At 42.7% G+C, this 14,862-nt stretch overlaps 1 protein-coding gene across 1 annotated transcript in view; it reads right to left on the bottom strand.

The window, feature by feature from the left end:
* The window catches only part of LOC136958883 (receptor-type tyrosine-protein phosphatase mu-like), a 93,530-nt gene that overhangs the window by 65,945 nt on the left and 12,723 nt on the right, over positions 1-14,862 (bottom strand). The window contains exon 2 of the mRNA XM_067253008.1: positions 4,791-4,913. Within this exon, the coding sequence (XP_067109109.1) occupies positions 4,791-4,913 (123 nt within the window). The remainder of the gene's footprint in view (positions 1-4,790; positions 4,914-14,862) is intronic.

Genomic DNA, 14,862 nt, shown 5'->3' with positions numbered 1-14,862 from the left:
TTTGCTAATAAAATTCACAGAGGTCACAGCGGCAGAAAAGCATGGCAGCCGCTTCGGAAATGTCAATGAAGACAGGGCTATTCTCACTTTCTGCCACCAATCAAAAATGCTCTCACTGTGAGGGTTAGGCTGTTAATGTGAAGAGCCGTGGCCCCTGCTCTATTTCCCGAGCCTTCCGGAACGTTCCCTTTGTCCTTTTGAAATCTGAAAGGGTCTGATATAAAAAATATAGAAATATAAAAATATACATCTATAGCTTTCCAAAGCAGCTTTCTGGTGGTTTCTTTGTCAAGTCTGAATAAAAGCACAGATAGTTCTTGACAAGTTTTAAAGGTATACATACAGGCCAGAAGCACTTAAACAAAAAATGTACAAATTAAATGTTCCCTTTGGAAACATGGGCTGTTACATTTTTGCTTCATAATTTAATATGGGATATTGGCACTTTGTATCTATATCTTCTGAATGAACAGCAAGCACTACAGCAAACACCCTGTACACCAACCTAGACATCTTTGTTACACGTTCCCTAGCTATATGATTAGCCATAATTTTTCATATTGCACAGACTAAATTGAAATACAGTACACAAATATGTCCTCCATCAAGACAAGCATGAATTAATAGAGTGCAGACACAGTGGTGGTGTGTTTTGAGGAGCCTGTTGAAGGTAGATGGTTAAAATCCAATTTTGATGGAACCCACAGTACGTTCTTACCATACAAACACAACAAATTGAAAATCTTAGACTGACGTCCCAGGGAATGAATTTATGAATTGATCAGACGAGGTAATTTGCTGTACTGTTTTGGCACCTTAATCATATAATGGGGTTTCTCCTTAACCTTTCAACCTTTCAATCCTCCGCACAGAAGGTGCATGCGACGTCCACACAAAGTTGGGGATGCCTCAAACACAATTAGCTCGTCTTCACATCACGGACACCCCCCTTCACATACCCCCCCACCCTCTGCAAATCTCATCTTTTGCTGATGTGATTTAAATTCTGATTTAATTTCTGACGTCCTTCAGTCAGTGGAGTTCTCCTCTCCTCTACCAGTCTAAGTGGTTCCCCCTCTTCCTCTGTTTACCTCATGGTCGTAAACAAAAAAACAACCTTTGTCCAGGTTAGAAAGTCAAGGCCCTATTCAACCAATTGTATTGTTACTGTGCATGCAACAAAAAATAAATAAATATATATATATATGTTTTTTTTTAAATATATATACTGAATTAATCACCTTATCCATATGCATTGGTTAGCCCCAGAGCCATGATAGCCCACTGAGCAGAAGAATGAGTGGCATTGACATTTATGCATTATGAACCTGCAACAAAGAGCTGATCTGAGCTCGGACAGATACCTCACCCTATGAGAAACCTTACTCTGCCAATCCTCCAGTATTGTTTAGGTTTCATTATCGACCAAGGACACGATCGAAACGTCGGCATGGAGCAGAAAAAAACTGGAGCCATTTTGCTCCTTATACATATTTAGAGCAAAGCATTGGAAATAAGACAATAAGCTATTGAGCCGGAGCTGCGATTGCTATTGTGTTTAGCATAATACAAAAAACCCTAATTAATCTCAGTTAGAGGACCTCCATTCTCCTCCTGCCCATTATTCCCCAGAACGAGTCTCCAGGGAGAGACTCGGAGCAGCAGCCTACTGCTGGCAACATCCATGACACCATCAGAGAGGAGGCAGCTAGCGCGCCAGCTGGGGCTCACTAAAAACAGCTCCGCTTTTAATGGCATCTGGACACCCCCAGCAGCAACAGCGACGGAGACAGGGAGCAAACTTCCTCAAAGTGAACCGGAGCCATTCTTTATCTTAACCCCATAGCATGGAGAACTTTCTGACGCCCAAGGAAAGCCGGGAAACGTTCACTTTTCGAAATGCTAACTTTAAACCCGTTCAGAAGTTCTATTAAGCATGATACCAATTTCTTTGACATGATCGTGGCCATGTCCTTGTTTCCAGCTCATTCTTTTGAATAGCATGGGACTGACTGACTGTTACAGACGGGGGATACGGTTTTGTAATCATAGCTACCCAGCCCAGATAAAGGCTTCTGACGGGAGCGACGCAGACAGTTTCGCAGTGGGTGTTTTCACTTGGCCTGGGAGCGATCATTTCGGGGTGTGTCCATACAGACATAGAAAGTCTAAGAGTTGGGCTGAGCAACCCCGAAGCAGCCAAAGCATGCAATCAGAGCCCAGCAGGGGGATAAACAAGGATCCTCTCTGTCCAGACATAGCAATTAGGCAGGGAAAGGATACTCGTTAACAATCATCGGTTTCAGGCCCAGTTTGGGTCCGTCTCCTCTCTTTCAAGTGGCCGTGGGGCTCATATCCCTCACTGCGTTATGTTTCCCTTTTCCATTTTGGTCCTCTTTTATTTACGCGTTGCGCTGGAGTGGGCCTCTTGTTGGCTTTGGTTGCCAGGGTAGCTGCGTACGAATGAACACTCCTGTCTACGTGCCTGATGAACAAGTCCCTCTATAGGACTGCTAACAGCAGGTGGAACCGTCTTTTCTCATTTTACCCCAAGTAAACATAATCAACGCGAATTCAGTTACATCTGGTCTATTATACCCATGTTTGATGTGGATCATTGAGGTCAGAAGTTTGATCAAAGCCTTGAAACAGAAACAACAACATCAACTTTAGCTTCATGAACTCAAGCAAATTGTTTAAGCCTAATAACCATCAGCTCTAATGATTGAATCTAAATCCAAACAAGTCCAAGGCTTTGAATGGCTACACTCACAGACGTCCGCAATGAAGCTACATTGATTCCAATTAGTAAACTGGAGTCGAAATGTGAAAAACACTGCTGATTGTATCTAACATTCAGATGTCAAATTTGATAACTCGTATGGTGCAACCAGGCTGAAATCATGTGTATCTTATTTACCATTTAATGTACGTGAAAACAATCCCAATTGGACAGGTAGTCTGAAATTCACTACCCGCTTGTTGGAGTTCCATCATTGTATAGCTGTTTTATACTCTCTTCCATGTACCAGGCAGGGAAGCAACACTTGTTCCTGAACACAATGAGGTGGTTTTGTTGAGATTCTTAAGTACAGGTTGAACGAAATACAACAATCAGAGGTGAGATAGCTTTTCCACAGAGATGGCTTTCACCTAAATGCATTTCTCCCCCCATCAAACCTCTCTCCAGTCATCCTAAAACAATTTCAGACGTCAAGAGCACTACATTTCCTATCTCTTTCAAAGCGGTCAAAGAGGATAGATTAGAATTTTGAATGGCAGGGTGAGTGCTCAATCTGAGAGCTGAAGCTAGAGCTGCAACCTGCTAATTACCTACAATTCAAGATGCAGTTGGAGAAAACAAGCCTTACCAGAGTGCACTCAAAGTGGAAAGCACAATCAGGAACACCTCTTAACAAGACTCAGGCTTTTAATCAGGTATGGTAAATTTAGGCCGCACATGAGGTGTTAATTTGTAGGTCACGGCTTATTCGGATCCTGCTTTAACCTTTGCCCGGCCTCCTTGTGTCCCCACATAAATCAATTTCAATGGAATAGTAAATGCTTCCCTCTTTTCTGGCAGGTCATTTCTCTGGGGCAGTGATACACCCACAGACACACACACAAACAGGCTGGCTGCAAAAAAATTAGCAAAGGCTTCCTAATTAATTCCCTCTCTGACACTGGGGGGTGGCTCACCACAATCTATCTGTGATGCAGCCTTTGTGAGATTAGGCGTCAGATAGGAGAGGAAAACAATATCCATTAGTTTTCGGTGCTACCTTTGTTACAACATGAAAAAAACTGCCATTCCATTAGTCTAATTCCTCAGGTGCTGTCAGCTCAGTGGCACTGATATCTCCTCATTTCAAATCAAATGAAAAGCGATCAATGGAACATTAAAGAGACGAATTGTGTGAGGCAGACACAAAATGCGGGGAAAGCATTTTAATGAATTTCAATACAAGGGCTGATGGAACGAATTCTTTAATTAAAATGGATTTGAGTATTCTAATATCAAATTCACTGTCGTTGCTTTTGTCTAAATTCCCATTATTGTCACAAAGAACAAGGGGAAGCAGATATTTGTGATGGAGCAGCCAATATCAACATGTGTTGGAAATATTATCACAACTAGAGTACCCCCCAACATGCCTGTCATTCAAAGTGTTTATCAGAATATTCATTCCAAAGAGGACAAAGAGGTTAGCAGCTAAAATAGAGCTTACAAAGAAGAATGGAAAGACAAGTATGTGTTCATCCTACCTGTTTCATTCATGCAAAGCCGGTGTTTAAGGGCGTAAGTTTGACTTCAGCTTTGGTAGGGACATTATTAATTCATGCGAGCGCTCAAGTCAAAACAAAGTTATTTGACTATAAATACTGTTTTTGGAGCTTTATGTAAAATGAGCTTTATGTAAAATGAACATTATCAAAATGATCAAAATTATTTGGCAGTTTTGGCCTGCCGTTTTACCTGCCTGTTGCCGAATGCTGTCATAGATGTTGCTATGGTAGTTAATGTAACATTAATGTAAAGTGTTGCTGTCAGTTCTACTGTATATGTTTCTCTAACTTAATCTGCATGTAGAGTATGCATTTGAGTTCTTTATCCTTTAAAAACTACAGTGAATTTGTGTCCTTCAGTGAATAAAGGTGTTCATTCAACACTGATTATAATTCTACCCGTCAATGTGTGGAGAAGGCTGAGATATTGCACAAATGTGTTTCCTTTCAGAGAAAGCAGTTCTCATTTCAGCTCTCTAGTATGTCAGTGTCACCTTGCTTACCTGCGGGCATCCAGGGATCTGATGAAGGCTTCTCCCTGGTATTGGCTTGCTCCCAGTCAAGGTCATCTTCTCTGCCTTGGCTGTACCCACACGCTGCCAATGGCTTCTCAAAGTCACAATCGCCTGCCACAAACCAAAGAAATGTATATTGTTACAGCTTTTCCATTAACTCCGCACCCAAATGAATGAACACATAAATTACATTCCCTCTTTTTTTCACAGCCGGTATTCATAATGCAATATGCCCGACAATGAGATGCATTTAAGAGAGACAGAGTGAAGGATTACGGTAGCAGGCGAGGCACAACATACATTACCGTCATTAGCAACACGGCAGTCCAATTTCACAATGACAAGTATGAAGTGTCCAAACTCCATCATCGTTAAGCATTATGTTCCCAAACTGCACCATCTAGCATAAATGGATTTATTTTCCTGCAGCTATCCACGGAACTTTGCTGTTCATAAGCCTTTACTCCACACAGACACTCTAATGCTTTTCACTGGCTGCTTGGAAAATGACAGCAAGGAGCCATTAGGGCCAGACCTCAACTTTGCCAGTGTGTGATCGATTAATACAAATATCTTTTATTCTGCACAACTAAAAAGGCCACAAGGAGACCGTAAAAGTTTTGCTTTTTTTCCTGAATTGAAGTGCTTTTCAATTCACTGAGAAATTCAAGACCAGGTGTTTCAGAGAAATATTTGGAAGAACAACAGTGACTCTACTATATATGCAGCAAAAATCAAGGGCAATAGCATGAAAGAAACTGTGCTGAAAAAACACCTTACAAATAGACTGAAATTTGATTTCACACAAAAAACAGATGGGACATTTGGGCCCTTTTCTGAACCCTAACATCTTCTTCTCCTACAAGCTCTCCATGACATTCTGCCGCACAAAGGCTTTTAACTCTACTCTCTGTTTTCTCATTTATCTCTGTGTTGACATTTACAGTACATGTGCAAATGCACAGCCAAATGCACATGGTAATTAATAAGGATCTAGCTCCATAGGGCAGCTGCTAATGATATATTTGCTGCTTTGCCTGTTTTTGAGTGGGCGGACATGATGGGAAAGAATGCCAATATATCATTATACTTGTAAAAGGTTGAGGATGTGGACAGAGAGATATGCCCTGTAATGTTCATGTGTATCGAGGTTGTTATTGACCACAAAGCATCATCTTCTCAAATTGTCTTCAGTGTCAATCAATGGATGTCAATCTCTGTTTCAAATACCTTCACAAAGACTACTATCTCCATCTCTCCTTCCTTCCCTCTCTGTATACCTGTCATTGCTGTATTTGTAAGTATTTTATAACAGTAAGAGGTGTTATAGGTTTTTGCAAAGGGGTTTGTATGTGTACCATACAGACTATAAATAAAAATATTTTAGTTCGGTACAGCCTATGTTCAGGTCCACTGCCATCTTCTTATTCTCATTCTGCTGGAGCCCTGTACAACCCTAAATTGTTACACTTGTACCAGCATGAGGCTCACACTGTGGATCTGCACACACTGAATTAATGCTGATGATTGATCATTTATGCATGTGTTGCAAAGATGTGGGGTTTGGTTTGTTTGGAAAGAACAGGGCATTCATCTAACAGGACCCTCTGTGGTTCAGTGTCACAGGGGGGGGGGGGAGCTGGGAGGGGGAGCAGGGGGTTGTCTGATTTCCATCGATGCATTGGCTCGATCTTCCCTGAGATCCCCCACTCCCCGCTCTCCATTCTCGCACAGCATGTGGAGCTCAAACAAACGCAAAAGACATGGCTTTTATTAGTGTTTGATATTTAAATCAATGGCATTGCTACATTCAGTATTCAGAGTCAGTGGGTGAGAGAAGAGAGTCGGGAGCCTTGGAACACCAACACTTTTCTGTTGAGAAAACGATAAAAAAAAGCATGCTGCATCCAGCCTGTTGTTTCATTTTGAGAGGTTTAATTCTTGAAATGTCAAGTCTGAGTGGAATAATGACCCAGGAGAGCAAGGTGGCGGGTGTCAGTTTGCTGCTGGGTCCCCTGTCTAGATGTCACATACTATATCCTGCATCTGCTAGTCTGCTCCCTACACTGAGCTAGCATTAGCACAATCATTTCTACATCATGGTAAGTGATTTTTCTTTACAGGAGACAGCCAAACATCCCATCTTTGACTTAGAAGAGAAATTCAGTATTGTGCAGTTATTCATACTATTTGACTCTGTGTAAGGTCAGCCTGTTCAAGACCCACGGTACGACTCGTGAAAATGTCACAACCAACAGCAAAGCAAATATGACATGCATTGGTTTGATCCATCTCATACAAATCAGACCTTCTGAAATATCATCGCGTGTCTCAAAGATCAACAAAACAAATCAATGGTACCCCAACAGCTCATGCCATAGGAGAGTTCTATGTATGCCAGTGTGTGACACACAATAAATGTAATCAGTGTTGACAGCAGCTTTAATGGGTGTCCCTACAAGCATGCGAGAGCTATCTGAAGGAGCTTTAACGTACAATGAAAGGCTGCCCTGCGAGGTAGGCTCTATCGGACTGGAGATGAATGCATGCCACCCTGTCAACATCCCTCCTTTCAAGTACAACAGGCATCTGCAAGCTAGAAGGTGGCCCAGATATATGTCATTAAACAATTTATTCCTGAGTGAGAACACACAATGGTCTTTATATTCTCACACAGTGAGTGCATTTCAAAGAAATCTATCCATCTTTTACTGGGCTGAGCCAGAGGCCAGAATCAATACCTCAACCCCTCAATGCTGGAGCCAATTTCTCCTAAAGATTTTCCAGTCAGACTTAAAAGGCTTTTGTTATTGCACCTGTAACAAAAGTAAACTTTCGACATTAAATGCTGCTGTGCAAAAGTTTGGTGCAGCAGAGGACTATATTGGACATCCGTGCCAGTGTGAATACGGTTGGTGAAGGTAGAAGTTGTGAATCACTGTCTTGTGGTTCATAATGGAAACTTATGAACCAATAAATGTGTGTTTTAATGGACACTTAACAGTATCACACTAAAAGTCACACTAAGAGTTATGCATGTATGTCTTCCTCTTTTGGCACTTGCAGTATTGAAGTCCTCACGATCAACATATTTAGCTAAACAATTACAGCTTTAGACTTTGGTGGCAAAAGGCCGAACACAGATGAATTATTGCTATGTAGTATGGGAGAAACCAGGGCACCAGTCCCACATAATCTTTGAATTCAGACAAAATATAATTCTTGAAGAGAAATGGTGAAATGATGGAGGACTGGTGTGCCATTTTCACAAAATGTAGCTTGCACACATTCAGGTATGTCATTTGATAGACTGCCCTTCCTTAGAGACATTAACTCCTCTACACAGCAGAACTTCTGGAGTCTCCCTCTGGCAGATATCATTGCTGCTAGACCTCCTTGGCTCCTCTGCCAATTCAGCAATTACCGTCCTTCCAACCTGTTCTGTCTGGCTAGGAAATCGCAGGTCTTCTCTCCACCCCAATCTGCTTCAATGGCTGCACTTGTTTTAACACACGTCTTGTCTCCTGGCGTCCCCGTAGACTGAAACCACAAGGCAATCTGGGGTAATTTAAAACCAATGCCGACTATCTCACTCCACCACAGCAAGTTTGGAGCTTCACAATCCTGCAGCTAAGCCCCTGAGGGACTGATAGGCCTTTTTCACTCTGGCCTTATTTCACTTATCTATTGGCAGCTCCTGCCAAGTCCTATCGCAGCACTGAATTGCATGTATATATACTGTCTGTTTGGGGACTTTGAAGTAGGGAAGGGGATTTAGACAATCAATCTCAATATCATTATCAATCACATCGTGCTGTTCCCTACATTGATTTAGGGAGAACTAAAGAGAGAGTGGAGATTTCCACAGATAATCTGCCCTGCTAGTAAAGTGGTTTTCTCTGTAATGTTTTGAAAGGCAAAACTGACTAACAAACCTGAAACCAATATACCAAGAATAAGACAGCAAGTAAACATTCCAGGATGTCTTCGCTAAATAACAACGGATGCAGAATTGATGTGCTTACCTTATTTCATGCATTTCATGCATTTTCCCTCAAACTCTACAACAATGTTTTGAATTTACCAATGCTCCACAACTCTGCCCTGACAGATAGCTTTGCTGTCAGCCAAATATCAATGTGATGAATGAGTTGTGCAGTGTGAGCACTACTTAGTTCATGATCAAATCTCCCCATGTACATGGTTAGGTAAATAACAGAGATAACAGGCACTCTGCTTTTCAGATATGCTCAACAAAGACAGATGGCTGTCAAGTTAAGCACGCCACGCCAGTTCTCTCGACATTTCTACCTCTGCACTTGTCAAGACTTTCCAGTGAATTACTTCAGATCTATCACAATTTCTAGATTCTGCCAGGTAGCAATTAAGATGACTATGCAGTCAAACTCATGAGATGAGCTTGAATCTCATCCTTGTTACTCTGGAGTGAAAACAGTCGAGATAAAATGTCCTTCAGAGCAGAAGAGCCTGTGGTGGTAACACTATATAGATCATGTTTATCGTCCTTTCATGGAAGTCCATTTGGTGTCACAGCTTGATAGTGCTGTTGAAGCAACAGCAAATCATAAAGCTCAGGGTAGGCAACTTGGGGAAGGCGACCAACCGCTTCCTTTCTGCACCGCGAAGGCAGGGGAGGGCCTCGACAACGCTGAAGATCAGATTTAATCTGATTGGAAGACTAAGGACAACCACCTGCTGTGCTCATGTAAATGTATGAGGGAGGCTGAGCGGGCGGGCGAGCGAGCGAGCGAGCGGAGGAGTAAGTGGAGTGTTTAGTTTGCAGAGCGTCGGCTAAAGCGCATTCTGACTCTGGGCTGACAGCAACAAAGCTGGTTAACAATGCTTCTCCTCCCATTGTTCCCCTCATCTTCATTGCTCTCTTTATTCAAGGGGAGAGGAGGCTGCTGTCGGCTTCTCCACCAGAGAGAGGGAAACGAGGCTGTTTCCAACACAGCTTAATGCCTGTTGATACTCTGAATGACAGAGAGAGATGGGCTTGTTTGTTTTGGTTACCAGTGTGTGATCCCAGCATGTTGGAAATCCAAAACAGATTCGGGGGAAGGATAGGATCTATTATGTTATATTTAGAAGTGATATATTCTTGTGAGATACATTTGGGATTTTTCTTTGTATTGCTTGATCGCTACGTCGTCATGGCTGTGTTGTATAAAGATGTCAGAAGGGATTTGTTTAACCCGAAACTGTACGGCATGAAATAGCTTACTACCACACAAGTAAGGATTGCATATCAGCTTAAACATGGGATCACTCAGGTATTGGTCTGACACTGTATTGATTCACAACCAGGTGCCAGCTCAATACTATGAGGCCTGGAATTAAACTTCCTCTGGGTCCAATTCATACAGTTTTCGATCAGGTGCAATGGGCCACCTGGCTGGAGCTACAAATGGAAAATGGTCAATGGGAGACAGGGAGCGGAGAAACCCGTGGCCCGTCTCAGCAAATAGATCCCCACCTGGCCTCAGAGCTCTCTGAATGAGTGAGGAAAAAAAAAAACTTCCATGCTGAGAACCACCTGACAAACTCCAATGGAATACAGCATCCCTGTCCAATAGCAGATAACCCTTTAGATTGAACCTTTCTCCAAACCTGCCAAAGTCAACAAGGCCTTGACAGAGAGAGGAAAAGCACATGTCAGCATCGGTGGCAGTGCATTCCCTCTCTTCGTTGGGAGTTCCCAGAAAACTAATTTGTCAAATGTGCAAGTTACAATGCCATAAAAGACCCCAAAGAGAGTTCCCCTCCAGAGGAGAGGGTGATTATGTTTGATCATGGAAATAAACAAGAATATTAACATGCTTTGTTGATTTCAAGATCTGGAACAAACGCTTGTTTTTATGAGGGAAAGAGGGAATAATTCAAGGTTGAATGTTGAGGAATTAGGAGAGCATTGCAGCTACAGTAATTAGATAACGCGTGGAGAAGATAGGAGAGGTTTTTACAGTCACTGATGAAGAGAGAACTGAAAAAAAAAAAGAAAAAAAGAAATCAGTTGAAATAACTAATAGATTCTTTGATCCTTGACAACACTGTGTATGGATTAGAGCTTGAAGGCGAGCTTGCCAGCAGCGCCGGGGCCAGGGTGAAAGGTTACGGCGTGGACCGGCCCTGGCAGGTGTGGCTGAAGAGATTTCAATCCCAGCGGGGGCTTTCTCAAAGAGCTGTCTTATGGTCTTCCCCTTGCACACTTCAAACACATCTTCAGCCTTTGTTTCTCTGTCGAGGCTCCATAAATCTGCTACCTGAGAGCAAACCCCATGGCCAGGCTTAATCCCTCTGGGTCAGGGAAAGTGGATGTGGAACGCCACAGAATATAAACACTGTAACCCCAGCTGTATGTGTATTTGTGTCTGTGTGAGTGTGTGTGTGTCCGGGCTTTTGCTAGCCATAAGGAGAGTCTGCAGTCCAGTTGCAGTCTAGATCAAACAGGTGGGATCAAATCTGCGTTAATAACTATGCATTATTAGGAAACAGTTGACCTCAAATGGAAAATAGAGTCACTAAACTGATTAGGCCTAACTCCAAAAACATTGTATTGCACTACATTTACATTTAGTCATTTAGCAGACGCTCTTATCCAGAGCGACTTACAGTAAGTACAGGGACATTCCCCCGAGGCAAGTAGGGTGAAGTGCACAAGGACACAACGTAATTTTGCACTGCCGGGAATCGAACTGGCAACCTTCAGATTACTAGCCCGATTCCCTAACGGCTCAGCCATCTGACTCCCATACTCCCGCACTACAGTAGAACAAGGTTAACAGGAAGGAAAACGCAGGGTTTCACGTTCCATCTGTTTACATGGCTAATCCTGTCTTACAGTAAACAATTAAAATAGGTTTGCATATCCGAGCAATGACAAAATAAAGCTTGACCAAAAATAAATAGATTTCACCATGTCTGTTGCTCATTCAAACCGTCAGGTAGCATGAATAAATCCTGAACAAAACAAAATGAATCCTCAGGGGATGTGTAATGCCTCATTAATATTTTGAATTATTAAATCCAATTATTATAAGAAGGCTCTTGACCTATTTTTTCCATTGACTGTCCTATCGCAACTCCATACATCACTGAACAACCCCAATGGTATTTTCACATCAGGGTATAGTCTGGGCTGTAGTATTAGGGACTTTAGTGCTTCTATCGCTTGCAGTCTGCCTTTGTGTCCTGTGAAGGATCATTCCAGGGACTAACTAGCCTACTACTGCATCCAGCTCAATGGTGATCAGGATTAGGCTGGAACCAGAAAACCTGTGAAGTCAAGTGCAGCTGAGATCTCCTGTTACAGTATGGGATTTCTCATTAAAAGTGTGACAAGCACTAAGGGGAAGATGTAGGTCTATTGCAGGTGTGGATAGAAAGGAGGCTGAAGATACTGTGTGGTCAGTATGACTGACTTGGGCTTTATAAAGCCATCTGGGGTGTGCTCATTCCTGAGAAAATCTAACCAGAGGCTGATCATCTATAAACAGAACCGTCTGACAATCGATCAATCTGAGGCCCGAGGTCATTTTTCTTTGTGGTTTTGGCTGAATGACCCACAAAGGGCAGGATTCTTAGAATACACTTGAGCAAAAACAAGCCAGTCTGACCATCCCTGAGGCCTATGGCTATATCTTCTCTTGGCCCAAAGAGCTAAATCAATCACTCACCAGACGAGCAGTGCTGCCAGGGCCTTGTTTCACACCCAGACACAGCAGCACAGCCTCTCAGAGAGACAACGTGTTCAAAACATCACCAACATCAATATGACCCGCTGGTCACAGTTGGTTGATAGGCCTTCTCCAAGAGTAACTAGATGGGTCTCCCCTCTGACACAATTCTGCGCTGAGTCAAAAAGATAATCCTTCTCGCACCGTATGACAGCTCATTAGATTAGAATAGCCTACAGTAGCATATAGTGCTGAACATAGCCTGCAGTGAGCACTGATGTAGCCCCAGGCAGCAAGGTATTGTGGGATTACTGAGCGCTACTGTAGCAAGGAGGCAGGGCTGCAGGGGTTTTTTCCCTCTCTAGCACTAAGCTAACGGCTGCCAGCGCTGGTGCTATAGGAGTGACGTGAACACATACTGGATCTTGCCTTCTGAGAAAACAAGGCTACACTCTGAAATCTCCTTCTGTGTTAAAAAGTGATTAGCTATGGGGAGATATACACCAACCAGCCTTCCGTGTACGGTTCCCAGTTCCTTAGAACATTCACTATGGAATGAGTTGAATGTTGACTTTTGAAACCACAGACGGAGGCTGGGAGGAAATAAAGTTGCATTCCAATTAGGACTGAGGAAGATAATGAGCAACTTTTCATGTCTGCGTATTTACACTTACTACTGTGCCAAGAGCACTGAAAGGAGTGAGTGAGAATACGATTTCGTTTGAACATCGCAATGGTAAGTCAAGTCACTAAGGATTCCACTTGTACCCAGAGGTTTAAGAGAAAGCTCTACTTCTCGTGAATACACATTATTATATGGCCATCTGTAGTGCTGACCTGTCATGAGAATGAGGCTTGTCTCGCATTAAGTGTAGTGTGCTAGCAATTAAGAAATGTTTTCCATATGCATGTGCAAAACAGGTTTTCTCAAATATAAAGTAGTCAATTCAAGTTAAGTTTGTGAACAGCCCACGTGTATAAGAATAAACAATACAAAGTCAAACTAACTCTAACTAATAAGCAAGACAGAAAGCTGGCAAGTTTCCCGAGTCCTACCATACTGATCAGGAACGTAAGCAGCATGGATGCTGGTTTCTTTCTATTTTCCCAAATATCAATACGGTATGACTTCAAACAATTCCAAACAAATTTGTGTCTGTATCATTTAGGGAATTCGTTTTAAAAAATTGCAAGGTGTGCACAAAAAAGAAGTCTCAAATTACTTTAGCAAAAATGTGCCTCCAGCCACACTGCCATTAATGAATGTAGAGGACCTTTAAAAGAAAGCTCGGCCACACATTTCGTTAACCTACGGTTCAGTCATAATGACTGCACAGATGAAAAGCAGAAGCCACAGATATAATTGCATTATTTAGGTGGGAGCGTGTTAACGAAGGCTGTGTCTAATTAGGGACTGTCATGTCGCCGAGGCACTTAGCGAGTGGCTGACACGGGACGGCTGCTGAAGCCACAGCTAGTGACATGTGTTGTCCTCCATGAGTCGAGGCATATTAACTGACGCTCAGTAACAGAATCGAATCACCACCATGGAAGTCGAGGCTGTGAACACCAGAAGGTCACAAAGTAAGTCAAGCCATATTCGGGCCAATCCTGACATGAAATTCCAGGGCAAATAGCTACACAAAACATACATAAAGAAACCCTTGTGATGGTGGGAAATGACAGTAGAGTAGGAGACGTGCCTTTCTGAGGCGTTCGATCTACATCCGGGGGTAGGTGCTGTCTTTCCCTTCAGCTGCCAGGTCTTTTTTAAGGGTGAGCAAGTAAATTACTTTGTGTAATAAACTGCGCTTCTGCCACATCCGAGTGAGTCTGAAAAGGCTCCTGGACAACGTGGATGCTACCTTATCTCACAGCCGTCACAATGGCTGGCTCAGAGACCAGATGCCTCAGACAGAGCTCACAAAAGACGCACATGACAAGACCCGCACAGCTGAATATTTCTTCACAATCAAAGTTTGACAAAGGAATAATGGGGAAAGTGTAGGTGGGAGAGAGTAATCCTAATACATCTGTGGTGATGTGGTCTTTTCTTTCTCTTATCCTCCTGTCTGTCGATGGCGTTTCTGATTCTTATAAACCCTTCACGCCCTCAGAACAGGACGTGTCTTTTATGAAATTGGCTCGAGACAACTTCTTCACTCCTTGACTTTGTCAACTGAATTGTGAGTTTGAGGAATGTGTCTGCATTTGCCGACACATTTGCAGTTTTTACATTACATTTACATTTAGTCATTTAGCAGACGCTCTTATCCAGAGCGACTTACAGTAAATACAGGGACATTCCCCCGAGGCAAGCAGGGTGAAGTGCCTTGCCCAAGGACACAACATCAGTTGGCATG

This window comes from Osmerus mordax, chromosome 16 (assembly GCF_038355195.1).
Source record: "Osmerus mordax isolate fOsmMor3 chromosome 16, fOsmMor3.pri, whole genome shotgun sequence".
Classification (NCBI taxonomy): domain Eukaryota; kingdom Metazoa; phylum Chordata; class Actinopteri; order Osmeriformes; family Osmeridae; genus Osmerus; species Osmerus mordax.
The sequence above is the reverse complement of the archived record's forward strand: the minus strand, read 5'-3'. Positions and strand labels throughout refer to the sequence as shown.